Below are 27,774 nucleotides of genomic sequence, written 5' to 3' on the forward strand. Positions count from 1 at the left end.
TAAACACAGAGTTCCGCTCAGCTCCGTGAATGGTTCATTGTTCAAAGATCGGTCCATCTACACATTGCCTGCTATAAACTACACTTCATCATAATGCACCATTCCTGCCATCTCTAGTTCACATAACCCAACGCTTGCACCACTATACATTTTTAATCTCTCTCTCTCTATCTGTCTGTCTCTCTCTGTCTCTCTCTCTCCAGCTGCTATGAAGAAGCTGCAACACATCTATCACTCTGCCATCAAGCCTCTGGAGCAGGCCTACAAGTACAACGAGCTGAGGCAGCATGAGGTCACAGGTAATCACCACGACGACGCCTTGGACGTGTGCTGCTAAATTATCCATGAGATTACATTTACGTTTAGTAGACGCTCTTATCCAGAGTAACTTACAGTAAGTACAGGGACATTCCCCCCGAGGCAAGTAGGGTGAAGTGCCTTGCCCAAGGACACAACATCATTTGGCACAGCCGGGAATTGATCTGGCAACCTTCAGATTACTAGCCCGATTCCCTAACCGCTCAGCCACCTGACTCCCACACAGAGATGACCTGGTTGATGCCGTTCAGCCTCTGCCATCCAGCTTGGCCTGAGGTGACCCTGAGAGTCAGCCTCTGCTCTGTAAACCGCCGCAGTGGGGGCAAAACAGTAAATAAACTCAGGCAGCATCCCTGCACATCTGAAGCTGTTATCAGGAAGAGCTTTCCTTCAGCCCCTGGCTGTGCTCTGTAGAGGGGCTGTTGTGAAGACTGCTTGGTGGAGTGAGGGATCTCTGGGTTGACTGACCCCTTGTGGTAGGATAGGGGATTGTAAAAGTCTGAGAGAACAAATCTACAAAGTAAAGTATTTTTTTCTCTCTGCCTCCCTCCCTCTCTCTCTGTCCCTCTCTCTCTCTGCCTCCCTCCGTCTCTCTCTCTCTGTCCCTCTCGTCTCTCCCCCTCCAGATGGAGAGATCACCTCCAAGCCTATGGTGTTGTTCCTGGGCCCATGGAGTGTGGGCAAGTCCTCCATGATCAACTACCTGCTGGGTCTGCATGGCACACCCCAACAGCTCTACACAGGTGGAGGACACTGACCCATACACACACTCACCCTTCTGCCCCTCTCTGTCTCCCTTCCACTAAACCTCATCTTCCTCCTCCTGCTCCTCCCACTCCTTTTCTCCCACTCCCTCTGCTCCTCTCCTCCCCCTCCTCCCCCACCCCCTCCTCCTTCCCTCCCCCTTCTCCCCCACCCCCTCCCCCTCCTCCTCTCCTCCCCCTCCTCGCCCAACCCCCTCCCCCTCCTCCCCCACCCCCTCCTCCTCTCCTCGCCCTCCTCCCCCACACCCTCCCCCTCCTCCTCTCCTTCCCCTCCTCCTCTCCTCCCCCTCCTCCCCCACACCCTCCCCCCTCCTCCCAGGGGCGGAGCCGACCACCTCAGAGTACACGGTGGTGATGCACGGGGAGAAGTTCCGCACGGTGGAGGGCATCGTCATGGCGGCGGACAGCTCGCGCTCCTTCTCGCCCCTGGAGAAGTTCGGCCAGGGCTTCCTGGAGAGGCTGGTGGGCATAGAGATGCCCCACAAGCTGCTGGAGAGGGTCACCTTCGTGGACACGCCCGGGATCATCGAGAACCGCAAGCAGCAGGAGAGGGGTGAGGGAAGACCTGCTCAGACACACAGAAACGATTCCTTCGTATTCATATATATATACACGTTTCTGTATCGTCCTTGTCTTTCACCTGTCTCTCTGCTGCTGCAACATCCACATTTCCCCAAGCCTGGGAATTCCGTTTTTTAAGCAAAGCCTCCTCTCATTGGTCAAACCCACCTGTGCCCTCCCAGGATACCCCTACAACGAGGTGTGCCAGTGGTTCATCGACCGCGCCGACCTCATCTTCCTGGTGTTCGACCCCACCAAGCTGGACGTGGGCGGCGAGCTGGAGATGCTCTTCAGGCAGATGAAGGGCCGCGAGTCCCAGATCCGGCTCATCCTCAACAAGGCCGACAACCTGGCCACCCAGGACCTGATGAGGGTGTACGGCGCCCTCTTCTGGAGCATGGCGCCCCTCATCAACGTGACGGAGCCCCCCAGGGTCTACGTCAGCTCCTTCTGGCCCCAGGACTACGCCGCCGACACCAGCCGGGAGCTCTTCATGAGGGAGGAGACTTCTCTGCTGGAGGATCTTAACCAGGTGAGGGGGGAGGGTGCGGGGTGAGGGCTGTGGGGTGAGGAGAAGGGTCATTGGTGAGAATGAGGGATAACGGTGAGGATGAGGGGTGAGGTCGAGAGTGAGGGTTATGTCAAGGTCTTGGATGAGGGGTGAGGTTGAGGTAGAGAGTGAGGTGACTGGAACACGACCATTCCCCTCCCTCTCTTCCTTTTTGCTCCCAGGTCATCGAGAACCAGCTGGAGAACAAGATCGCCTTCGTCCGCCAGCACGGCATCCGCGTGCGCATCCACGCGCTGCTGGTCGACCGCTACCTGCAGACGTACTACGACAAGCTGGGTTGGTTCAGCGACCCTTACGAGGTGTTCCACGACATCGTCACAGATCCGGACAAGTTCTACATCTTCAAGTCCATCCTGGCCAAGACCAACGTCAGCAAGTTCGACCTGCCGGACAAGGAGGCCTACCAGGACTTCTTCGGGGTGAACCCGGTGACGAGCTTCAAGCAGCTGTCCCAACACTGCAGCTGGTCCGGAGGCTGCCTGCTGGAGAAGATCGAGAAGGCCATCACCGTGGAGCTTCCGGGGCTGCTCAGCAGTCTGGGGAAAAGCCCGGAAGCGCCGGCACCGGTCAAGGCGGCGCCCGCCCCCCCACCGCCCCTCCCCGGGACGTGTACGGGGCCAGAGTGCACGGAGAAGCCCAAGAACAAGTGGAGGAGGCAGTGAAGGGAGGGAGCGAGGGAGGAGAGAGAGAGAGAGAGAGAGAGAGAGAGAGAGAGCGGGTGGTGGACAGAGGGAGGGAGAGAGAGAGGGAGGGAGGGAAGAGGTGTGAAGATTGGGAGAGTTTTCTCTATAGGGGTTGAGAGTGGTGAGAGGGGAGGGAAGGAGTGATTGCGTGGAGTTTCCAACTACAAGATGCCGACTGGGATAGAATCATAAATGAACATCCGAACAGAGAAAATGAGGGGGGATAAAGGAAAATAATGATCCAAATCAGAGACTTATTATCTTTTGCTTTGACTCTCATATGTGAAAGAAACTAAGATTATAAACAAAACGGTTGTTGTTTTTATTTCTTTCTCTGTTTGTTTTAAAGTTTGTACTTTATTTATTCAGTTTTTTTTTTCAATGGGACGAACAATTAAAAAAAGAAAAGAAAAATTAGCTTCCTCTGAATTAAGAAATATTAACTTACTGTCTGATCATTTTTAAAGGATCTCAAGTTTGTCCGTTTTTCTTTTTGGCAGCCATCTTTGTTTGCTATGCCTTGTAGCCATGTAAAATTGCATTTGTAAATTTGACGCTAGTTAATCGTTTCGCCTTCTTTGTCTGCTGACTTAGCCTCAGTATGCTGCATGTCAAGAGGACAGTTGTCAATAAAGTTACAGTTTTCGTCCTTGTACACTTTGTTTTGTGTGGTTCCTTTAAGAAAGCTAAACCTCAGTCTCTTCATCTGATAAGGTATGGAGCCGTTTCCCCGTGAACGTACATAATTCATATCTTTATCTTGTTAAGTAGACATGGTGGGATCAGGAGTCTTCGACAATATGGCACAAATCTACACACACACACACACACACACACACATACATACATACCATATAGTCCTTTAAATCTTTGATCAAACAATTTGTATCAAGATTTTGAAACTACATATGTTTTATTCAATATGCTCATAAAGAAATTAGACCGAAATGTAATTGGGATGTGAATTGTGGTAAACTTAAGCAATGCTCTGAGCAAACACCAGGTGGAGCTTTCATTCAGTTTCTGGAACTATTCTTGGTCCTTCCGTGTCATTTGGCAAAAAAAACAGCCCTCCTTTTCAACACTTCCGATACAATCTCACAGTCAGAATAAACTTTATTTATCATTATTCATGCATTGCTTTACTTTAATTTTCAGGGGAATCTGTTGGGATTCCAAATATGTTAATGTGATATGCTACATGACAGTTATTTTTAGAATCTCAACAGATAGGTTCTATGGGTGTGTCTGAAGGAAGTTCACTGTCTTGACTTTATAAGTATTACAGGTTTAGGCGTGGACCACAGTTATGAAGCATATCTGGGCCTCATAGCCACACACAATGTGTGTGTGTGTGTGTGTGGGTGCCTACAATATACCTCCATGTGTTGACATTCATGTGTTAAACAAATGAGTGTGTGGAATATAAAACTAGGCTGGTGCTCCTGTGCTTTGTGTACAATGACCCCTTATACTCATGAACACTATCTTATCTTCCACACACCGACACACACACACAACACACCGACACACACACACAGTTGCTTCACAGCTCTTACAGTGTTGGTCTTATCAATCCTAAGTGTTCTTTTTCAAGGTGTGTTGATGTAGAAGATAAAGCTACCAGTATCGGCTGACACCCCCCCCCCCTCCCCCTCCCCCCCACACACACACATACATACGCACACACCTACACACACACCAGTATCATAGTTAGACTGTGATCTCTCTCCAGTAAAACAAAACGCTTGTTTGATCTCATTCGCCCATGTTTCACCTGCTGTTATCACTGTCTGAACAAACAACACAATAATGCTTTTTGAATGAGGGGGGACATTTCAGTCAGATTTTCCCAAAGTTGTTGGTACTATCAAATGGTGTAAAACGCGCGTGTCTTTGAAGGAAAAAACTGACAACGTACTGCACAAAAGAGCCGTTTCTCACCTTAAGCCCACTTCAACACCCACTTACTGTAACTTATTAATAAGAAGAATATCTACCCACGTTCCCTCCCCCTCGCTCACATGCGTGCTCGTCTCCACATATTTCTGCGTGCGCGCTCCCCTTTCCTCGTTGACAGCCCCCTCCCCTGTATTTTATGTCTGACTGGAGGCTCCTCTCTCGCGCTGCCCTGGTCACCCACCCACCCTCCAGCTCCACCGTCACAGCTGGACCAGAATTTCCGATCAAGTCAGAAAGATGGTGGCAGGGACTGGTGCAGTGCCTTCTTCGCCTAGATTAACGAAAACCATCCAAAAGTCGTTTATTTACTCTTCCGACACAACAAGATAGCTACAGTCGGGCAAGAAGGGAGGCAACCTTCACCAAACGGAAGGGGACGCAACACGGCGAAAGCGCACAGAGTAGCCGAGTGTTATGGGCGCACTGCATGCCAGTGAAAACTAGAGCTACCCAGCCAGACTAGAGGAATTTGAGAAGAAGAGATAAGACAGTGAAGCGAACCGCTGGTAAAAAAAAAACTATTCTTCGCTTTCGTGGATTTAACAAGGGAATCGGGATCAAGGATATATTGTTTTGCTCCTCATGGGATTCCGGATCCTTAGGGAATGCGAAAGGAAATTCACAGACTCTGCCCCTACCTTCCTCACTCCACGGCCCAAGCCTACAAGCTACCCCACGAGTGTACAAGTGTACAGCAACCACTGCTAACGAAGGAAATAGGCTACGTCCTGGGGAGAAAAAAAAAGTTTGGAAGCCTGTTTGGGCACAGAGGGAAACATATCGCTGACGTTTTTGCAGGCGTTTTGCTTTTGCTTTGAGACCCGTTTTTTTTAACCGTCATTTTGAATGGATATCTGCCATACCACACGCTGAAAATACACCTCAATAAGAACACACGAATAACCCTAGCTAGTTTTGTATGAATTTTAACAGTTTGTCTTTATCAGCTTTTACATAGGTGGCAGTTTTATGCGTTGTGTTTTCTGCCAACTCTGCGCAACAAGTTAATGACCCACTCAAGCGCACAACGAGTCCTAAGATAATATCTAGTGTCATGTTTTGAGCGCCTCTCTCTCTATCGAAACGTCCTCGAATTACAGATTCATTGGAAGTGGGGATACCACCGGTGTAGAACCGGAGAAGGAGGTCAGGAAAGGACGGGGCTGCTCCGTGGGAATAGGCCCGCCTGTTGCACCGAAGCGGTGGGGACCGACCACAAACGGTCGCTGGTGATTTGGGTGGTCGCGAACGGACGGCTGTAACTCCTCTGTTTCGTATATTTACTCAGCACTGGCCTACACCAGCGGCTTTGGAAACAACGGGAGAACCCAGTAGTTCAGACATGTTATTCTCTCCAACGTTGGCACACGCTCCATGGAATGAGTATCTGCTTTCAGAAGGAAAATAAATTAAAAAGGGTTTTTTTTTTTCTGAGCGTGTCCTCGAAGATTAGACATTCTTCTGAAAGAATACTTTAGCCTTTTGTAGCACATTTTGGAATGCGTCAGACCAACCGTGGATACACTTTATAAACCAACAAATGAAATATTGGAATTGAAAACGTCAAGAAAAGGGCTCTCCTTTCGTCAGATGTGTGTGAAATAGTATAACTGTGGAAACTTTAATTTGAGGAGAGGGCGTGAAGATACCAATAAATAAAGGCAGTGCCAAAACGCTACGCGCTTTGGAAAGACGACTTTAAATATTTTAATAGTATTAAACTCAAGCATTGTTTAAGGATGAATCGTCATGTGACAGACTTAAGAAGTCGTTAACGTGATGTTTAAAAAAGGAGGTAAAGAGAGAACGGATGACATTGCTTTTAGGCAGTTGGAAAGAGACTCACGAGCACGAACCGAACTGCTCGAGAGCCCCTGAAGAGACCGGGAAATGGAATGTGAGTACTGACGTAATACGAGATCGGATAATGAGCTACTCAAGAGTTTGGAACGGTATTTTTTATATGAGTGAATGTACCGGCTACCTCGTGCGTAGTAAAGACGTCTGTTTCGTGCGCACCATTTATCCGGTGTGATCCCCATCACCCTTTCCCTCTCTCCTCCTCAATCTCTCTTCCTCCCCCCTCTCCCCCCCGCCAGATGTGCTCTCCCTCAATACCTGATCGCCTGCGCCGTCTGACACTGTTGACCGGACAGTAGCTGAATTATTTCGAGCCTTGCATCACGACAGCAGTCGACATGGCCTCGGTGCAACAACACCGGCAGTTTCTCATGCACGGCACGGAGGTGAGCGTCGGCCCCAGAGGGGATGGCGCAGTGACGGTGCGGATTACCGACGACACCACAGAACGCGTGCCTCCCCAGCAACATCAAGAGCCGAACGAGCAGCGTGCGGGGGCTACCGTGGGCGGGAGTCCCCTAGGTAACAGCGGGACTACTGAAGTCGACCCCGCGCCCCACAAATACAGCTTTTCCAGCTGCAGCTCAGGCGATTCTGGCGTGCGCAGGACTTTCATGACCACCCTACGCAGCCATAGCAAAGTCCCTCCGTTGTTTGAGAGGTCGGCAGCCCAGTGCTGGGACCCCAAATTCGACTCATCCATCTTGGAAGAGGCGTGCCGCGAGCGCTGCTTCCCGCAGACGCAACGCCGCTTCCGTTACGTTCTCATCTACCTGGCGGCCTGCAGCGTCCTCTGGGGCGTGTATTTCGGCGTCCACTCCGACCGCTGCCACCCCATCGCCTTCCTCGCCCCCACCGCCTCCTTCCTCCTCCTCCTCCTCCTCCTCTTCCTCTTCACCTTCACGCAACCCTACACGCGCTTCTACAACCAGGCCTCCCTGCTCCTCATCGCGGCGACGTTCGCCATCACCCTCGCCCCGCAGATCCAGATCGCCGGCTTCTCCGACCTGAAGGGTTCCGGCGTAGGCGGGAACCAGACCCCCTCCGGCCTGCCTCCCTCCCCGGGCGGAGGGCTCCTTCCCCAGGCTCCGTGCATGACCCCGGTGGGCACCTTCTCCCTGTGCATGGAGGTGCTGCTTCTCCTCTACAGCGTCCTCCACATCAGGTTGTACGCCTCGGTCCTGCTGGGGCTGCTGTTCTCCGTGCTGTACGAGACCTTGGGTTGGCTGCCCCTGCTGCAGAGGAGCTACGACGGAGGACAGGGGGCCTGGGCGGGCCCTCCGTCCTCTGGGGATCCGGGCAGGTCCGGAGGTGGAAGCCACGGAGATCCCGGGTGGAGCTCTGGAGGCTGGGAACAGGAAACGCTGACGTGGCTGGGCCCGGGGAAGGCCCTGCTCCACCTGTGCGCCCACGTCATCGGCATCCACCTCTTCATCATGTCGGAGGTGCGCTCGCGCAGCACGTTCCTCAAGGTGGGCCAGGCCATCATGCACGGTAAGGACCTGGAGGTGGAGAAGGCCCTGAAGGAGAGGATGATCCACTCGGTCATGCCCCGGCGCGTGGCTGACGAGCTGATGAGGCAGGGCGACGACGAGGACGGAGGCGGCGGGAAGCGCTACTCGGCAGGCGCCTGCTCGGCCTTGGGGATTTCCGCCGCGGGCGGAGGGGGCGGAGGAGGAGGAGGGAGCGGGGGCGGGCCGTCGTCGACGGGCGGCGTCAGCCCCAAGAACCACGCCCACCACCACCACCGCAAGCGCAAGAAGACCTCCCTCCCGCGCGGCAAGATCGTGTTCCGCCCCTTCAACATGACCCGCATGGAGCCCGTCAGCATCCTGTTCGCCGACATCGTGGGCTTCACCAAGATGTCCGCCAACAAGTCGGCGCACGCCCTGGTGGGCCTCCTCAACGACCTCTTCGGCCGCTTCGACCGGCTGTGCGAACTCACCTTCTGCGCCAAGATCAGCACGCTGGGCGACTGCTACTACTGCGTGGCCGGCTGCCCGGAGCCCCGGCCCGACCACGCCTACTGCTGCGTGGAGATGGGCCTGGGCATGATCCAGGCCATCGAGCAGTTCTGCCAGGAGACCCGGGAGATGGTGAACATGCGCGTGGGCGTCCACACGGGCACGGTGCTCTGCGGCATCCTGGGGATGAAGCGCTTCAAGTTCGACGTGTGGTCCAACGACGTCAACCTGGCCAACCTGATGGAGCAGCTGGGCGTGGCCGGGAAGGTGCACCTGTCGGAGGCCACCGCCGGCTTCCTGGACGGGCGCTACCTCAGGGAGGACGGGAGGGTGGAGGAGAGGGCGGGGCGGAGCCAGCTGGAGCAGCTGAAGGGTAAGCTGGGCGATCGAGGGCATGTTGTTGCACGGGTCCAGAATGTAAAGTCTGTCTGCCTGTCTGCCTGTCTGCCTGTCTGCCTGTCTGTCTGCCTGTCTGCCTGTCTGTCTGTCTGCCTTTCTGCCTCTCTGTCTGTCTGTCTGTCTGTCTGTCTGTCTGTCTGTCTGCCTGTCGGATTGATAACTGAGAAGAGACAGGTGGGGGGTGGGGGGTGGGGGGTGGGGGAGGGTCAGAGGTCAGATGAGGTGAAAGGTGTTCTCTGTGTTGGTACGTGTATGTGTGTGTCCGTGTGTGCTTGCGTACGCGTGCGAGCACTTGTGTGTCCGTCGCTGGGATCTTCTCTACAGGAGATTATTCCTTGTTTACTGTCTAATCTGAGGTCTCATGCGGTTAGGGAATCGTGCTATTAATCAGAAGGTCGCCAGTTCGATTCCTGGCTGCTGAGCCCCCCCCCCCTCCCTCTAGGGTTTGCGTGTGTGTGTGCATATGTGTTGATGCTTACTTGTTTACACATGTTAGATCCAGGTCCCTCAGGGACTGAACAAACGAAAGGGCAGGGTGGTGGGGGAGTAAGACTAGTGGGGGTAGATTAAGGAGGAAGGGAGGGTGGGAAAGAGGAGGATGGAGGGATAAACAAGGCTGTCTCCACTTCATAAACAGACAGTATTGTGGCTCTAGAAACAGGTGCATGGTTTGATTGAGACCACTTTTATTATACTTCTATACTCTCTCTTTCTTACTGCCTGCCTGTCTGCCTGTCTGCCTGTCTGTCTGTCTGCCTGCCTGCCTGCCTGCCTGTCTGTCTGTCTGTCTGTCTGTCTGTCTGTCTGTCTGTCTGCCTGTCTGCCTGTCTGCCTGTCTGCCTATCTGCCTGCCTGCCTGCCTGCCTGCCTGCCTGTCTGCCTGCCTGCCTGCCTGCCTGCCTGCCTGCCTGCCTGCCTGCCTGCCTGCCTGTCTGCCTGTCTGCCTGTCTGCCTGTCTGTCTGTCTGTCTGCCTGTCTGGATATCTAGTGTTCAGCCCTTGTCTTCCTGCTTGTGTTGTTAACCAGAGAGACAGGTGATTTTGGTTAGCAGGAGATTGTGTGTGTGTGTGTGTGTGTGTGTGAGTGTGTGTGTGTGAAATGGGGACAAAGAGAAAGAAATACAATTCTGTGTGTGTTTTCAGGTGTGGATACGGGTCTTCAGGTATCAGTGTACACAAGAAAGTGTGTGTGTGAGAGAAAGTGTGTGTGCAAGAGAAAGATGGCATGCTTCAGCGTTGCAGCGAAATGACGCCTTAGCCTTGTATATAATGTGTGTGTGCCTGTGTACGCCTGTGTGTGTATATGCATGTGTGTGTGTGTGTGTGTGTATCTAAGAGACTACCCCTCACAGCTCTTTTGGTGGCAGAGAGAGGTCTTGAGGTTGAGGCTGGCTTGTCTGGATTAAATCACACGTGTCACCTCAATATGCAGCGGTGTGTTCACTCTGCCACAGTCTGCAGAAACACACACACACACACAAACACACACACACACTATAGCCTAAGGTATAACAGACTAGACTTGAGGATGCACCTCAGTGGTTCATATTAACCCCCCCCACACACACACACACACACACACACACACACATACATACACACACATACCTCTGTGCCTGAGAAGAGCAATTGACCTCCAATGTTGTGGGTACCAGATTACAAACCAATCAGAGAGCAGGAAGGAGGGAGGTGAAACATCACCATTTTGGGTCTGACTGGAGAAGGAAGTAAACTCTGCTCTCCCACTGTCTGCTCCCTCTCTCTCTCTCTCTCTCTCTCTCTCTCTCTCTCTCTCTCTCTCTCTCTCTCTCTCTCTCACTGGCTCCCTCTCTCTCTCTCTCTCTCTCTCTCTCTCTCTCTCTCTCTCTCTCTCTCTCTCTCTCTCTCTCTCCCTGTCTCTGTCTTTGTCTTTGTCTTTGTCTCTGTCCCTGTCTCTTTCTCTGTCGGTCTCTCTACACACATATCTACATGTAGAGGCAGGAGGAGTGGGAGAGACTGTGTGAGGCACCACTCTATCATTCTCTTCCCCAACTTTCTCTCTTTCCTGTGTTGCTTGAGTCAGGGCTGTCTTGGCCAGGTTGGTGTGTGTGTGTGTGTGTGTGTTCCAGTCCTGATAAGAGAACCCTGCCCAGGACTGATCTGATTGCAGTCACTTGACACGAACACTCGGTGTTGAAAGCCACAAGGACACGTGGAGCCTCTCAAATGAGATGATTCGTCATCAAATCACCACGGCGATGTGGCCGAACGTCGCAGATGACTTTGCAGTCCCCTCCCTCTCTCCGTCCCTTTCAAACAGAATGAGACGTGGATTGTTGACAGTGTTGATCTGGAAGATTCCGTCGCTGTGACTTCTGAGTTGCCTTCTCCATCTGTCTCTGTGTGACAGCACAGACCAGGCTGTCTGAACCGTGTGTGTGCGTGCGTGACACTTGTGTGTGGATGCGTGTGTGCCTGATATACTATTTTAGCAACAAACCACTCAGGTCACTCCCAAACCGTTCCTATATTTGGAAGCTTCCTGTGACATCATTTCCTGTTGCGCGTCAGCATGAAAGGTCCCCCAGTCTCTGTTGATCCAGCTGGCAGAGTGGTTCCTCATGCAAACCCCCCAGACAGGCACTGGCCTCTGAGGGAAGGGTTGTGTGTAGGGTGTGTGGTGTGTGTGTGTGTGTGGGCAGGGTGTGTGGTGTGTGTGTGTGTGTAGGGTGTGTGGTGTGTGTGTGTGTGTGTGTGTGTGTGTGTGTGGTGTGTGTGGGCAGGGTGTGTGTGTGTGGGCAGGGTGTGTGTGTGTGGGCAGGGTGTGTGGTGTGGGCAGGGTGTGTGGTGTGTGTGTGTGTGTGGGCAGGGTGTGTGGTGTGTGTGTGTGTGGGCAGGGTGTGTGGTGTGTGTGTGTGTGTGGGCAGGGTGTGTGGTGTGTGTGTGTGTGTGTGTGGGCAGGGTGTGTGTGTGTGGGCAGGGTGTGTGGTGTGGGCAGGGTGTGTGGTGTGTGTGTGTGTGTGGGCAGGGTGTGTGGTGTGTGTGTGTGTGTGGGCAGGGTGTGTGGTGTGTGTGTGTGTGTGTGTGGGCAGGGTGTGTGGAGTGGGCAGGGTGTGTGGTGTGGGCAGGGTGTGTGGTGTGTGTGTGTGTGTGGGCAGGGTGTGTGGTGTGTGTGTGTGTGTGGGCAGGGTGTGTGGTGTGTGTGTGTGTGTGGGCAGGGTGTGTGGTGTGTGTGTGTGTGTGTGTGGGCAGGGTGTGTGTGTGTGGGCAGGGTGTGTGGTGTGGGCAGGGTGTGTGGTGTGTGTGTGTGTGTGGGCAGGGTGTGTGGTGTGTGTGTGTGTGTGGGCAGGGTGTGTGGTGTGTGTGTGTGTGTGGGCAGGGTGTGTGGTGTGTGTGTGTGTGTGTGTGGGCAGGGTGTGTGTGTGTGGGCAGGGTGTGTGGTGTGTGTGTGTGGGCAGGGTGTGTGTGTGTGGGCAGGGTGTGTGTGTGTGGGCAGGGTGTGTGTGTGTGTGGGCAGGGTGTGTGTGTGTGTGGGCAGGGTGTGTGTGTGTGGGCAGGGTGTGTGTAGGGTGTGTGTGTGTGTGTGTGGGCAGGGTGTGTGGGCAGGGTGTGTGGGCAGGGTGTGTGTGTGTGGGCAGGGTGTGTGTGTGTGTGGGCAGGGTGTGTGTGTGTGTGGGCAGGGTGTGTGTGTGTGGGCAGGGTGTGTGTAGGGTGTGTGTGTGTGTGTGTGTGTGTGTGTGTGTGTGGGCAGGGTGTGTGGGCAGGGTGTGTGGGCAGGGTGTGTGTGTGTGGGCAGGGTGTGTGTAGGGTGTGTGTGGAGTGTGTGTGGGCAGGGTGTGTGGAGTGTGTGTGTGGAGTGTGTGTAGGGTGTGTGTGGAGTGTGTGTAGGGTGTGTGGTGTGTGTGTGTGTGTGTGTGGGCAGGGTGTGTGTGTGTGGGCAGGGTGTGTGTAGGGTGTGTGTGGAGTGTGTGTGGGCAGGGTGTGTGGAGTGTGTGTGTGGAGTGTGTGTAGGGTGTGTGTGGAGTGTGTGTAGGGTGTGTGTGGAGTGTGTGTAGGGTGTGTGTAGGGTGTGTGTGGAGTGTGTGTAGGGTGTGTGTGGGCAGGGAGGGGTATAGGTGAGAGCATGGGATGGTTTCGATTATTCACTTTTTACGATCAAAGATCAAACTCATTCTCTTCTATCACACCCATCTGCTCTGAACACATTCCCGACCTGGCCAATAGGTTTGTGCTCAACCTTTCCTCTGAATTATACACACAGAGCTTTGCCCTGGGACCTGTTAAAAAATCCATGAGCTTTCCAACCAAGCACAGATTTGCATGCTGTGTGCATGTGTTTGTGTGTCTGTTTGGGGCTTTGTGTGTGTGCAACATGTAAAAACCGAAACTACTAAGTACCCTTACCCACTGCAGAACATGAAAACTGAAAAGCAGAGAGTTAGAGAGGAAGGAGTAATGTGGAGGGAGGGAGGGAGGGAGGGAGGGAGGGAGGGAGGGAGGGAGGGAGGGAGGGAGGGAGGGAGGGAGGGAGGGAGGGAGGGAGAGAGAGAGAGAGAGAGAGAGAGAGAGAGAGAGAGAGAGAGAGAGAGAGAGAGAGAGAGAGAGAGAGAGAGAGAGAGAGAGAGAGAAAGATAGAAAGATAGAAAGATAGAAAGATAGAAAGAAAGATGGGGGACCCCATCCCAAGGATTTCCCACAGTCCAGTTTGGAGTGTGTGTGTTTGTGTGTGTGCGCGTATGGCATCTCAACGACACCATTTAGGATTGATTGCACAATCATGACTCGCTAAATGAGATGAGACAACAGGCCCATCATGAGGCCATCCAACACACACACACACACCACACACACACCATAGGAAGGCAGCGCCGCCACCACCAATGCCCTTTCAGAAGCTTCAAGGTTTTCCATGACTCAGGGACATGCCAGCCATGCTGCTACGATGGACTGACAGGGGTCCCTTGGGCTTATTAATGGTGTGCGTGTGTGTTTGTGTGTGTGTGTGTGTGAGTTGGGGGTCTGACGCAAAGCTACTTTGAGTGCGTCACTCTCTTTTCCCCTCACCACACAAGTTCTCTGAAACAGACACCACGAGTTGGAGAGAGACAGAGCCACCACGAGCTGGAGAGAGAGAGAGGGGGGAGAGAGAGATTAAACTATTAAAGGACAAAAAGGGGTAGGAGGAGAAAAGCACGATCGAGGAGAGGAGGATGGACCAATGAAGAAAAAGAAGGAGGAGGGGCAGAGAGAAAGAGGGATGAATCATTAGAGGGATGGAGAGTGTGAGGAAAGGAATGAAAGCGAAACAGTCGGGGGGAGAGAGAGGGAGGGAGGGAGGGAGGGAGGGAGGGGGGAGGGAGGGGGGAGGGGAGGAGGGAGGGAGGGAGGGAGGGAGGGAGGGAGGGAGGGAGGGAGGGAGGGAGGGAGGGAGGGAGGGAGGGAGGGAGGGAGGGAGGGAGGGAGGGAGGGGGGAGGGAGGGGGGAGGGGGTCAAAACTCATCCTCCGTTCCATCAATGTGTCCTAATATGGAGGCATCTGCTAGCACACCAGCCAGTTCTCAGACCAGAGAAAGAGAGAGGGAGCGAGAGACAAAGAAAGAGAGGAAGGGAGATCATTCACGAAAGTCAGCGCTACTAAGAGAAAAGAGAAGACCTATCCTTCTGTGTGTTCTGTGTATATATGTGTGTGTTGGGAGGTGGAGCGGGGTGCATTTAAGGTTTTTTTTTCCTGAGAGAGAGTAAAGCAGACATGCTAGAAATACAGTCTCTCTCTGTTAACCGCCCAGAGGGCAAAGGTCACGGGACAGGAAGTCCGGTTGGTGTACGCCAGGGGATTGGCCAAAGGTTTTGTCCTCTGAGCCAATGTAACGAGGATTCCATAGAGCAGCACTGTAGTACCAGAAGAGTATTGTATCTCTCTGTCTCTGTGTGTGTGTGTGTGTGTGTGTGTGTGTGTGTGAGACAGAAAGAGCGAGAGAGGGAGAGAGAGGGAAGAGAGAAAGAGAGAAAGAAAGAGAGAGAGGGAGTTGGGGGGAGTATTGGAGCAAGAAGGACATAAATGTGTGAGAGAGAGAGAGAGAGAGAGAGAGAGAGGTGTTAGTCAGGTAGAGAGAGAGAGAGAGGTGTTAGTCAGGTAGAGAGAGAGAGAGAGGTGTTAGTCAGGTAGAGAAAGAGAGAGAGGGGAAAGGGAGGGTCTGAGAGAGGGGGGGAGACAGGCGTGTGAGAGTGCGTGTGTGTTTGTGTGTGTGTGAGAACTAGGACGAAGGAGAAGGCCCTTGTCTGTGGTGTATACAGGCTTGGGATGTACATGTGGAATGTCACAGTTCACCTCCTCTCCTAGACCCCGGCCATTCCTCCGCCTCCTTCTCTCTCCCCCTCTCTCATCTGTCCCTCTCACTCTGCCTTCACTCTCGGTCTCTCTTTCGGGTCCCTCTCTTTCGCTCCTCTTCTTTCAGTCATTCCATCGTTTATTAGATCGCACTCCTACAGTTTTCACCCTGACTGCAGGTCCGTTGTGTTTGAAAACAAAGAGAAAGCCTAAGAGAGGAGGGTGCAGAGGGAGAGATATAACATGGCAGAGAGAGAGAGAGAGAGAGAGAGAGAGAGAGTTTATCTGTCTATGAAAGTTGAATGGAGTGATAATACAACACTACACGAAGGGGAGCACTGACTGACTCATCCAGACATGGAGAGGTGTGTGTGGTTGTGAATGTCTTGTGGGTTTGTGTGTCTCTATTCCATGTGTGTGTGTGTGTGTGTGTGTCCATGAATATTTGTTTGTTTGCCTGTGTCTTGGAATGTGTGTCTGTGACCAGTGTGTGTGGGTGTGTGTATGTATTACCAGGGTGTGTGTGTGTGTGTGTGTGTGTGCAATCATCATCAGCCTAGCGGGACAGAAGGACAGCAGATGTCGCTAGCCTCAGGAGAGGTGGACTGTGGGTGGTAGTGCCCCTCCTGGGGGGGGATGTGTGCGTGGGGGGGGGGGTCGGGGAAGGGGGGGTCGGGGAAGGGGGGGTCGGGGAAGGGGGGGTCGGGGAAGGGGGGGTGTACACATCTGCAGTATTGGGATGCACTGCTTTGATCATTTACATGGGGCAGCTGACACTTGTTTGTTTATTTATGCTTCTTTGTTTTGCATTCCCTATCTCTCTCTCTCTCTCTCTCTCTCTCTCTATCTATCTATCTCCCCCAGGACAGTGACCTTCATTCTACAAAATCTCCCTGTCTCTTCTCCCTCTTTACTCTTCCATCCCCACCAGGCCTGTTATCTCCTCCTTCCTCCCTCTCTCCTCACGTTTCCCTCTCCCTTTGTCCGCCTTTCCCCCCCTGCCTCTCCTCTCCCCCCTGCCTCTCCTCTCCCCCTTGCCTCTCCTCTCCCACTGACAGACTTATCTGGTTTGGCACGGCCAACCGGCCAGGGCACCCACCAACACCTGGCACTGACAGCCCAACATGCCCTCTCAGCACTGACCTCCCCAGTACTGTGTCTGTTCTCTCCTTCTCTCTGTCTCTCTCTCCCTCTCTCTCTCTCTCTCTCCCTCTCTCTCTCTCTCTCTCTCTCTCTCTCTCTCTCTCTCTCTCTCTCTCTCTCCCTCTCTCTCTCTCTCTCTCTCTCTCTCTCTCTCTCTCTCCCTCTCCCTCCCTCGCTATCTCCCTCTCATCTCTTTTTTCCCTCCCTTTCTCTCAGTTCTTTCTCTCTCTCTGTTTGGACTCTCTCATTGTTTGGGGCAGTTTGAGTGTTCCACTCTCCTCTCAAGGACACAATGGCCTTTCGGGCCAGAGAGAGTGCAGACTGTGTGTGTGATTGTGTGTGTGTGTGTGTGTGTGTGCATGGAACAATGACATAGTTGAAAAGAAGAGCAGAAGAAGGAGTAGACAGAAAGAGAGAAAGTGAGAAAGTACAGTGGATATTACAGATTATTCTTTCATTAGATGTGTGTGTGTGCGTGTGTGCATGTGTGTGTGCTGAACCCAGCTGTGGAGAAAAGAAACAATAGAATCCATCAGGGGGGTTAAGTGTTAAAGTGCACTCACACATACACACACACTATCAAACACACATACACACACACTATCAAACACACATACACACACACTATCAAACACACATACACACACACTATCAAACACACATACACACACACTATCAAACACACATACACACACACTATCAAACACACATACACACACTATCAAACACACATACACACACACTATCAAACACACATACACACACACACTATCAAACACACCAACACAGTAAATTGAAACAGAGACCGACTTGAAAGTTGAATCTCATCGTGAATCTCATAAATGCAGAGATAATTAAATCCAGTAAGTTTGTTAAACAAGATAACAGGGTTCTTAGACACAGATATGTGTGTACCTTAGGTATACACGCACACACAGCAGCATTTGGATTCTCGCGAGAATGCGATGGTGATGAAGATAAGAAGATGATAGTATGATTCTAGATACTAATAGTATCCAGCATCCCATTGACATTCTGTAAGTATCCAGCATAACATTAGCATACTAGTAGGGTTAGGGTTAATACTAGTAGGGTGTTAGTACGAATACATACATGACTTCTATATCAGGTTTGCACTGGTTGTCAGGGTCATGGCTGTAGTTCTAGAACACTGGATGGTTGTCAGGGTCATGGCTGTAGTTCTAGAACACTAGATGGTTGTCAGGGTCATGGCTGTAGTTCTAGAACACTGGATGGTTGTCAGGGTCATGGCTGTAGTTCTAGAACACTGGATGGTTGTCAGGGTCATGGCTGTAGTTCTAGAACACTAGATGGTTGTCAGGGTCATGGCTGTAGTTCTAGAACACTAGATGGTTGTCAGGGTCATGGCTGTAGTTCTAGAACACTGGATGGTTGTCAGGGTCATGGCTGTAGTTCTAGAACACTGGATGGTTGTCACGGTCATGGCTGTAGTTCTAGAACACTAGATGGTTGTCAGGGTCATGGCTGTAGTTCTAGAACACTGGATGGTTGTCAGGGTCATGGCTGTAGTTCTAGAACACTGGATGGTTGTCAGGGTCATGGCTGTAGTTCTAGAGCTTAGAGCTAAAACAACTAACCCTAACCCTGAAAATGGTAGTGGAGATGGAATGTGTGTTATGCAAGGCATGCTAAACTCAAAGACCTTTCAAGAGCTCACACACACAGTTACACGGGGATGTCTGGTTGTACAATCGAACACTCACAAACACTGTCACGCATAATCACACACACAAACACACACGCACACACACACAGACTCGCTGTCTGGTTGTTTTACTCCCTCACACACTCACGCACACACAACTCTCTTATACATTGTCAATGATGAGTAGAAGAGGCGTTTTGTGTGTATAGATATGTGTGTGTGTGTGTGTGTGGCGTTGCCCACTGTTATACAACTCTCTGTTCACTTCCTCATGCTGTTTCTCACACTGGGGTGTCCTTCCCCTGTCCCTGTGCCCTGGCCTGCAGCCCTGTGTGTGTGTGTGTGTGTGTGTGTGTGTATGTGTGTGGGTGTGTGTGTAGAAAAAAAACTAGACACAGACCAGACAGAGGGGTGTGTGTGTGGTGATGCTTTCTCATACACACTTCTTTTTCCTCCTCAAACGCACACACACACACACACACACACACACTCAGACACACGGTCATTAGGCTGTCCCGGTTTATAATGTCCAATTTGAGCTTGGATGGTGCCTCGCCCCCTTTGCCCTCCTGCCTGGGGGATGATGGGGGCTTTGACGCATGTGGGCGCTTGTGTGTTTGGGTGAGCCTTTGTGTTTGCTTGTGTGTTGTCTGGCAAGAAAAGATGTTCAATTGGTGTCGCGGTCTCCAGCTTTGATTCTAGGAACTCGGGTAAGCAGGAACAACACGGATGACAGTGTTGTTGGTTTGCTGAAATAGCCGTTGAGCGAGGAAAAGAAAAAAATGGTGAAAAGAAAGAGAAGAGTGATTAGATGGATGAGAGAGTGATGGATGAGAGAGAGAAAGAGGGAAGGGATGGATGGATGGGTTTGGGAGAGGAATGTAGGATGACCGGATGGATGGATGAATGGATGAATGAGTGAAACGAGGGATGTTTGTTTTGGATTATTTGTTTGAACCTTTGTCTACAAACAATTCTCTAAGAAAAGGTCTGTGTATGTGTATTAGGTAGGACTGGGACAGATGACAGAGAGATATGAGGGTGATGGATGACAGAGAGATACCAGGGTGATGGAGACAGAGAGATACCAGGGTGATGGAGACAGAGAGATACCAGGGTGATGGAGACAGAGAGATACCAGGGTGATGGATGACTGTCAGTGTGGACTACAGGCTAACTGAGAAGCCCTGTGTGACAAAAGGCACAAATCTGACACATTCACACACATCTCTCTACCCCCTCTCTCTCTCTCTCTCTCTCTCTCTCTCTCTCTCTCTCTCTCTCTCTCTCTCTCTCTCTCTCTCTCTCTCTCTCTCTCTCTCTAACTCTCTCTCCCTCCCTCTCTCTCTCTCTCTCTCTCTCTCTCTCCCTCTCATACACACACACACACACAGTCTCACACACTTTTCTGTGGCGCTTCAATGAAAAGCTCATAGTATATGTTGAATCTGTTTTTCCAAGAGAAATAAACCCCCCAATTTACAATCTGTGACCACATTCATAAAACAACACCGGTGCAGTGGGTCCCTCAGGCTGCCAGATGGCCACCGTACATGAGACATAACTTTACATAGATTCTGCGTGCTTGCTATCAAATCTAATCATCAACAGTGTCTTATCTATTGGGTCAGAAGCTAGCCTTGTTAGCACTTGAGCTTTGACCTCATAGTTCTGTACGAAAGTACAAGCTTACGCAATTAGCATCAGCATATCTATATCTCTGTACCGACGGAGAGCAAGCTAACCATATTAGCACAAGCCGGTCTTTGTTTGAACATGCAGATAGGAGCTGGCCCTTGACCACCTCTGTAATCCGGTGTTTGTGTACTTGTTGGCCCCACAGGAGTGTGAACAGGGCAGCTTCAGCCATGTGTCATTAAACAAACACACCCATCTGAACCTGTCCGGCCTTTACTCCAACAGTGTGTGTGTGTCTTTCTGTACGTGTGTGTGTGTGGTGTGTGTGTCTTTCTGTACGTGTGTGGTGTGTGTGTGTATGTGTTCCCCTCATCAGGACTGAAGACCTACCTGATCTCGAGGAGGAAGTCTGAGCACGCTCCGTGTGACTGTTCTCAGCTCAGCCTAGGAGGCTGGGGGGACAGCAGGGGACAGTGCCCCCCTCCCTCCTGCCCCTCGCCCCCACACCCCTGACCTCATCCCTGGGGGGGTGGATGCCGAACCCCTCCTCCCCTCACGCCCCCCCGACAGAGTCAAGGTGGGTACGAAGAGGGGTGGAAAGAGGGAGAATGGAGGAAAATACGTTATTTCCCCCCCCCCGACGTCTTCTACAACTTTTTCTGTTTTCCGCTTTTTAATTGTTGCATTTTTGCTCTTAATCTCTCCTCATCCCTCCCCCTCTCTCCCCCTCCCCCCCTCTCCTCCCCCCCTCCCCCCTCTCCTCGCCCTCTCCTCCCCCCCCCCCCCCCTCTCCTCGCCCTCTCCTCCCCCCTCCCCATCCCCCCCTCCCCCCTCCCCCCCTCTCCTCCCCCCTCCCCCTCCCCCCTCCCTCCCTCTCCTCCCCCCTCCCCCCTCCCCCTTCCCCCCCTCTCCTCCCCCCCTCCCCCCCTCCCCCTCTCCTCCCCCTCTCCTCCCCCTCTCCTCCCCCTCTCCTCCCCCCTCCCCCCTCCCCCCCTCTCCTCCCCTCTCCTCCCCCCTCCCCCCCTCTCCTCCCCCCTCCCCCCTCCTCCCCTCTCCTCCCCCCTCCCCCCCTCTCCTCCCCTCTCCTCCCCCCTCCCCCCCTCTCCACCCCCCCTCCCCCCTCCCCCCTCTCCTCCCCCCCTCCCCCCTCCTCCCCTCTCCTCCCCTCTCCTCCCCCCTACCCCCCTCTCCTCCCCCCCTCTCCTCCCCCTCTCCTCCCCCTCTCCTCCCCCCTCTCCTCCCCTCTCCTCCCCCCTCCCCCTCTCCAGTGTGGGCCCTGTGCTGTGGGGGGGTGTTCTGAGGCTGAGCACACAGAGGAGGGGGCTGTCCTGAACGGCTGTCAGGAAGAACTCAAGACCACCTGTGCCAAGGTAGCCTTACACACACACCTGTGCCAAGGTAGCCTTACACACACACCGGTGCTAAGGTAGCCTTACACACACACCTGTGCCAAGGTAGCCTTACACACACACCTGTGCTAAGGTAGCCTTACACACACACGCTCACACACACTCTGGAATAGCACTTCAGACACGCTATCTGATACAACTGCATATGTAATACACACACTTTTAGCTGAGATGCATTCAACAAGCCCTCCCTCCCTCCCCTCCCCTCCCCTCCCCTCCCCTCCCTCCCTCCCTCCCTCCCTCCCTCCCTCCCTCCCTCCCTCCCTCCCTCCCTCCCTCCCTCCCTCCCTCCCTCCCTCCCTCCCTCCCTCCCTCCCTCCCTCCCCTCCCCTCCCTCCCTCCCTCCCTCCCTCCCTCCCTCCCCCCTCCCTCCCTCCCCCCTCCCTCCCTCCCCTCCCCCCTCCCTCCCTCCCTCCCTCCCTCCCTCCCTCCCTCCCTCCCTCCCTCCCTCTCCTCCCTCCAGTTCGCTCCAGGCCACAGCCCCAGGGTGGTCAACGGGCTGCTCAGTCCTCCACTGGAGGACCAGGTGAGGGCCAGTCAGAGCTCCCTGTATGAAATGCTGCAGGAGAAGGAGAAGAAGAACAGCACGGGGACGGGGACTGGCACCAGTCTGGGCGCCGGGGCGGGCCCCGGGGCGGCGGGGGTGGGCATGGACCACTCTGCCCTCATCTCCCTCCGCTCCAAGAACTTCCGTGAGAGGAGCGACGCCCACTTTGTTGACGTCATCAAGGAGGACAGGTGAGGGGCACGGAAGACTCTGGATGCTCTTTGTTGAGACTTTTTTACGTTAGCGTCACTCTACTACATATATTGGTTTTGTTTTAAGAACGCTTTTACGAACCCCATCCCCCTCACCCCCCCACACAAGCCTCCCTAACCTGGTCTCTGAAGCGCTCTGGTTGTGTGTGTTTCTGACTCTAGTCTGATGAAGGACTACTTCTTCAAACCGCCCATAAACAAGATCAGCCTCAACTTCCTGGAGAGGCCCCTGGAGACCGCCTATAGGGTCAGCTACCAGGAAGAGGTACTGTTCACACACACACACACACACACAGAATACACACATTGACTTATTTTCCCTGTACAGTCCTGCAACCCCCTGCTGGTGTATGTGAGATGTTACAGCTTTAATTAGCTTTAATTTAAGTTTCCTTAACTACCTCAACTCTCACACACTACTTTCGTTCCTCCTCCTCCTGTTCACCCTGCCCTCCTCCTGTTGCCTCACCCCTCCCTTTCTCCCCTCCTCCTCCTCCTGTTGCCTCACCCCTCCCTTTCTCCTCTCCTCCACCTCCTGTTGCCTCACCTCTCCTACTATCTCCTCCTCCTTCTTTTGCCTCACCCCTCCCTTTCTTCTCTCCTCCTCCTCCTCCTCCTCCTGGTGCCTCACCTCTTCTACTATCCCCTCCTCCTCCTCCTGCTCCTCCACCTCCTCCTCCTTCCCCCAAGGTGGAGAACAAAGCCCCGGTCCAGACCTTCGCCAGCCCCACCTTCAGCTCCCTCCTTGACGTCCTCCTCTCCTGCTCCGTCTTCCTGGCGCTCACCCTCGCCTGCTTCCTGCCTGCCATGGTTGCTGCGGCGACGCCACCGCCCGCCGCCATGGCACTAGCCACGGTGGCCGGACTGCTGGAGCTGGTCTCCCTGGTGTTGTCTATAAAGTGAGGGAGGCGAGGAAGAGAGAGAGGGAGGGAGGGAGGGAGAACAAAAGGAAACGAGAGAGACAGTTCTCAATGGGTGCTGAGGGATGGAGTTTTTTACCGTGCATTGACTGTGCTTGTTTACCATCTCTTTTCCCTTTGGTCCACCCTCTCGTCTCCCCTCCAGGATGACCTTCTACCTGGCTGACGTGCGGCCCTGCACCCAGACCCTCCTCCAGGGAGTGTCCGGCTGGCTGCCCCGACACCTGGTCGGCACCGTGCTCGTGTCTCTTCCTGCCATCTCCGTGTTCTCACACCTCGCTAGCGGTCCCCCGTCCCTGCAGGTACGAGAGAGAAGTGTGTTTGTGGGGGTGTGTGTGAGTGTGGGGGGGGGGGGGGGGGAGTAGGAGGCTGGGGGACAGAGAGAGGGGGTTAGTGACAGAAGAAGAAGAGATGAATGAGAGGAGAGGTTACTAGTGACACAGATGCTAGCCAGCTACCAGAGGTGGCTGGTGGTATGGATGCTAGCTAGCTACCAGAGGTGGCTGGTGATATCGATGCTAGCTAGCTACCAGAGGTGGGTGGTGGTATGGATGCTAGCTAGCTACCAGAGGTGGCTGGTGGTATGGATGCTAGCCAGCTACCAGAGGTGGCTGGTGGTATGGGTGCTAGCTAGCTACCAGAAGAGAGACTAAGCTAGCATTGTCTCCAGACAGCTTGGGTTCAGCCCCAGAAAGGCCGTAGAAGGCCAACCAAACAGACAGAGGAGGGTTTACGCTTGTGGACTTTGGCACGCCGACCTGTTGATGTGGCTCTTCATATTACAGTCCTTTATGTGCAGAAAGATATGAGCAAGGGAGAAATACAGAGATATATATTAACAAGACGAGAGAGAGAGAGAGAGAGAGAGAGAGAGAGAGAGAGAGTGGGGGGAGGAGTAGAGGAGGGAGCGAGATAGAGAGAAGGGGGCAGAGAAAGGAGACAGTGAGGAAGGACAGAGAGAGGGCGGGAGGGGGCAGAAAAAGGAGAGGGGAGAGGGAGGGTGAGAGGGCCTAGTTTGGGCAGCAACAGAACCAACCACACATAGTTTTCTTTTCTCTTTTCATTCTCACGAGTCTTGTGAGCTTCAGTGTTTAGATATCTTGTTTCTCATGGATACACAACCCCCCCCCCCCTCCCCTGTCCCCCCCCTTCCAGTGTTGTTCCTTGAGGGCAGTCAGATCAAAGTGGTATTTCTGGGTAAAGGGTCTAATTAGACATGGGGGAGAGAGGGGGCCATTTCTGGAACTTTCTGGAACTTTCTCCTCTTTGAAGATACCAGGAGGCAGTAACCTAGTGTGAGAAAATAGAATGGTTGAGAGAGAGAGGACATGAGTGATAGTGAGAGAAAGAGAGAGAGATGGGGGGGGGGGAAGAAATATATGTCTAAACGTTTGATGTCATTATTAGTCTGCTTTGAAAGCAGCTCGTAATTCCTGTTTAGTGTGAAGGGTATGTGTGCGTTCACGCTCACGTGATCATACTGTAAACACGCTCACGCGTGACGTCTGGCATGTACAGGACCGTAGCCAGATGAACAAATGTATACTTGTGTGTGTGTGTCCCCTCACCCCCCCCCCCTCCCCTCCCATCCTAGGTGACCAAGTTCCTGTGCTGCGCCACCATCATCGCCATCATCCAGTACTGTAACTTTTGCCAGCTGAGCTTCTGGATGCGCTCAATCCTGGCCACAGCTGCAGGCGCGGCTCTGCTGCTGCTCCTCTCCAGCCCCCTCTACAGGCCAGGGTGAGCCACTGCAACTCTACAACTGTCCACTCACAAAGTGTTCGGCACGCCGGAAATGTTTCCATCACATCGTGCGTGTGTATGTGCGCGCGCGTGTGTGTGTGTGCGCTTCGTTCTAACTGACAGGAGTCTTCTGTCTTTCAGCTCCAGTAATGACACTTCTCCAGCTGTAGGGTGAGTGTCGCCGTGGAAACACCGAACTTTGATGAATGAGTGACATTTACAGGGGGCCACAGGGCCCCTTTCTAATGTGTTCGCAACACACACAGCACACTCTCTGTCTTACTTTCTCTCACACACACACACTCACACACACAGAGTGTGTCACTACAAAAATAGCTGCTAAATGTCAGCTACGGTGGTGTATATGAGTCACGTTACGAGCTAGCTGGCTAGTTCTTTTATTGCAGCCCCAGGTCAGCCGCAGCACCAAGCCAGAAAGAGAGAGAACGGAAGGAGAGAACCTTTTTTTCTGGTTCTGGAACAACAAAAAACACACCATGTACTCATGAGCGTGTGTGTGTACTGAATAGCAAGGCATAGTCCTGTGAATGTACGTTATTGTTGTGTAGTTTGGCAGGGGTGTGTTAGGCCGGAGTGGGTGGGGTTCATGTGAATGGTTCTTATCAGGTGAATCCCCTCCCCTCTTATCTGTCTATCATTCCTTTTTCCCTCTACCATCTGTTTCTCCCTGGCTGCCCCTTGCCTTCTTCTATTCTTTATTTCATGACCCACTCCTGATTCCCCTCCCCTCTTCCCTCCCTCCCCTTCCCACCCCTCCTCCCTCCCTCCCTCCCTCCCTCCCTCCCTCCCTCCCTCCCTCCCTCCCTCCCTCCCTCCCTCCCTCCCTCCCTCCCTCCCTCCCTCCCTCCCTCCCTCCCTCCCTCCCTCCCTCCCTCCCTCCCCGCCTCCCTCCCTGCAGCAATCTCAGTTCAGAGCCCTGGCCCACCACCCCCGCAGGCTGGTCCGAGCCCGTGACCCCGGTGGACCTCCTGCTCCAGGAGGCCGTCCTGGCCTTCTTCCTCCTCCTCCTCCTCGTCTGGTTCCTCAACCGCGAGTTCGAGGTCAGCTACCGCCTGCATTACCACGGCAACGTGGAGGCCGACAAGCATCGCAGCAAGATCAGGACCATGCGGGACCAGGCCAACTGGTTGCTGGGCAACATCATCCCCATCCACGTTGCAGAGCAGCTGAAGGTAGCCGATTGGTTCACTGACTAACGAATGAAGTGAACACATTATCATCACTTATTCACACTCGTCCTTGTAGCAACACTGCTAGCGAATCAGGCGTTGAGAGGAACAATTCAACGGTGGAATCTTGTTAGCCGTCGCCTTACCTTTCCCCCGTTTCTCTCCTCCTCCCGTTCCCTCCCGTCCGTCAGGTGAACCAGAGCTACTCCAAGAACCACGACGACGTGGGCGTGATCTTCGCCAGCATCGTCAACTTCAGCGAGTTTTACGAGGAGAGCTACGAGGGCGGCAAGGAGTGCTACCGCGTCCTCAACGAGCTCATCGGCGACTTTGACGAGCTGCTTCACAAGCCCGCCTTCTCCAACGTGGAGAAGATCAAGACCATCGGCGCCACCTACATGGCGGCGTCCGGCCTCAACGTCCAGCGCTGCTCCGACTGCGAGGACGACGGCTGCGGCGGCGGTGGCGGAGGAGGAGGCGAAGGTCACCCTCTCGGCCACCTGAGGGCGCTGTTCGACTTTGCCCTGGAGATGATGGGCGTGCTGGACGACTTCAACAAGAACATGCTGGGCTTTGGCTTCAAGCTGAGGATCGGGTTCAACCACGGCCCGCTGACGGCGGGGGTCATCGGCACCACCAAGCTGCTGTACGACATCTGGGGCGACACGGTCAACATCGCCAGCCGCATGGACAGCACGGGGGTGGAGTGTCGCGTTCAGGTCAGCGAGGAGAGTCACGCGGCGCTCAGTGCCATGGGGCTGGAGTTTGACTACCGCGGTACCGTCAACGTCAAGGGCAAAGGTCAAATGAGGACCTTCCTGTATCCCCCAAGTATAGACACCGGGCTGTCAGGCTCTCAACCCCCATTGGCTGTCTCGCAAGGGAATGGCGGGGATGCTGCAACCTCGGTGGCCAATAAGACATCTGAATCCGCCGCAAAAACGCCGGCTCCTCCCATTTCTTCATCATCATCCTCTTCCCCTCGTCACACTCCTCCTCCTCCAGGACAGGGGCCGGATCTGGGTGCGGACGAACCGGCTGGGGTGAAGGCCGAGGGGTATAGGGACGCTCCCAGGCCCCCTGGGCCCACGGACCCCCAGCCACAGCCCCAGAGCCCTACCCTGGACCCTCCCCCAGACTCCAGGGTCACACAGGCGATCTCTCCGCCTCTCAGACTCAAACAGGAGGAAGAGGAGGAGGTGGACGAGCTCACGAAGCTCAATGAGGAGTTCTGCGAACGTCTTTGAGCCATGGCACCCCTCCCACCCCTCCTCCCCCACCCCTCCTCCCCCACCTCTCCTCCCCCACCCGAGTCTCCGCCTCCCCTCAGGGAACCCCCATGGCAGGGTGGTGTGTGTGAGTGGCGGGTCGCTGGGTGGGTGGGGTAGACCCATCAGGTTTCACAATGTGTCTTATGACACAGTGATACAGATACAGGGTCGAGACTGTTTTGTATTACAGTTGGAAGAAGGAGGGGGGTGGGGTGGGGGGTGGGGGGGGGGGGTTCTTCTCTTTGCTGTGTTGAGCACCGCAAAACCCAACATGGAGAGATGGCTGGAAGATGGAGATAAAAGGAGAGTTTTGAAGTATTTTGACTGTTGATTATGTTGTTTTCTCTCTCATGCTTTTTCCTTCTGTGATATAAGAAGTGCCTTTAGGATTAGCCTTGTGAAAGAACAAAAGATGATTCGTTCACAAGCGGAAAAAAAACTTCAAAAAAAAACAAACTAAGAAAAGACAAAATTAAACAACAACAAACAAAAAAAAAACTAATTGTTAGTCAAATCTCGGTGCGGTTGTTATTTTTGTATTTTATTGTTAACATTTTGGAAAAGCTAAACTAGGGATAATGCTGTGGTTATTTGTTTGTTTATTTACAATGCAATAGTTTGAA

The 27,774-nt window shown here is 53.4% G+C and overlaps 2 protein-coding genes across 3 annotated transcripts in view; both read left to right on the forward strand.

Annotated features, from left to right (window-relative positions):
* The window catches only part of srla (sarcalumenin a), a 12,407-nt gene extending 8,855 nt beyond the window's left edge, over nt 1–3,552 (forward strand). For both annotated transcript variants that reach the window (XM_084686130.1, XM_084686129.1), the window contains 5 exons: nt 204–299; nt 945–1,061; nt 1,402–1,635; nt 1,826–2,175; nt 2,376–3,552. In XM_084686130.1, the coding sequence (XP_084542256.1) occupies nt 204–299; nt 945–1,061; nt 1,402–1,635; nt 1,826–2,175; nt 2,376–2,876 (1,298 nt within the window). In that variant the 3' untranslated portion in view covers nt 2,877–3,552. The remainder of the gene's footprint in view (nt 1–203; nt 300–944; nt 1,062–1,401; nt 1,636–1,825; nt 2,176–2,375) is intronic.
* A 1,489-nt stretch (nt 3,553–5,041) lies between these two features.
* adcy9a (adenylate cyclase 9a) lies at nt 5,042–27,134 on the forward strand. The gene is given in 12 exon segments (XM_084685783.1): nt 5,042–9,056; nt 20,233–20,303; nt 20,305–20,433; nt 21,125–21,226; nt 21,729–22,003; nt 22,187–22,289; nt 22,715–22,923; nt 23,090–23,246; nt 24,539–24,687; nt 24,832–24,861; nt 25,610–25,883; nt 26,072–27,134. Coding segments are annotated over 12 exon segments (4,554 nt in total). The 5' UTR covers nt 5,042–7,057; the 3' UTR covers nt 27,128–27,134.
* Nucleotides 27,135–27,774: the final 640 nt, after the last annotated feature.

Source organism: Hypomesus nipponensis, chromosome 21 (genome assembly GCF_054491055.1).
Source record: "Hypomesus nipponensis isolate SF chromosome 21, ASM5449105v1, whole genome shotgun sequence".
NCBI lineage: Eukaryota > Metazoa > Chordata > Actinopteri > Osmeriformes > Osmeridae > Hypomesus > Hypomesus nipponensis.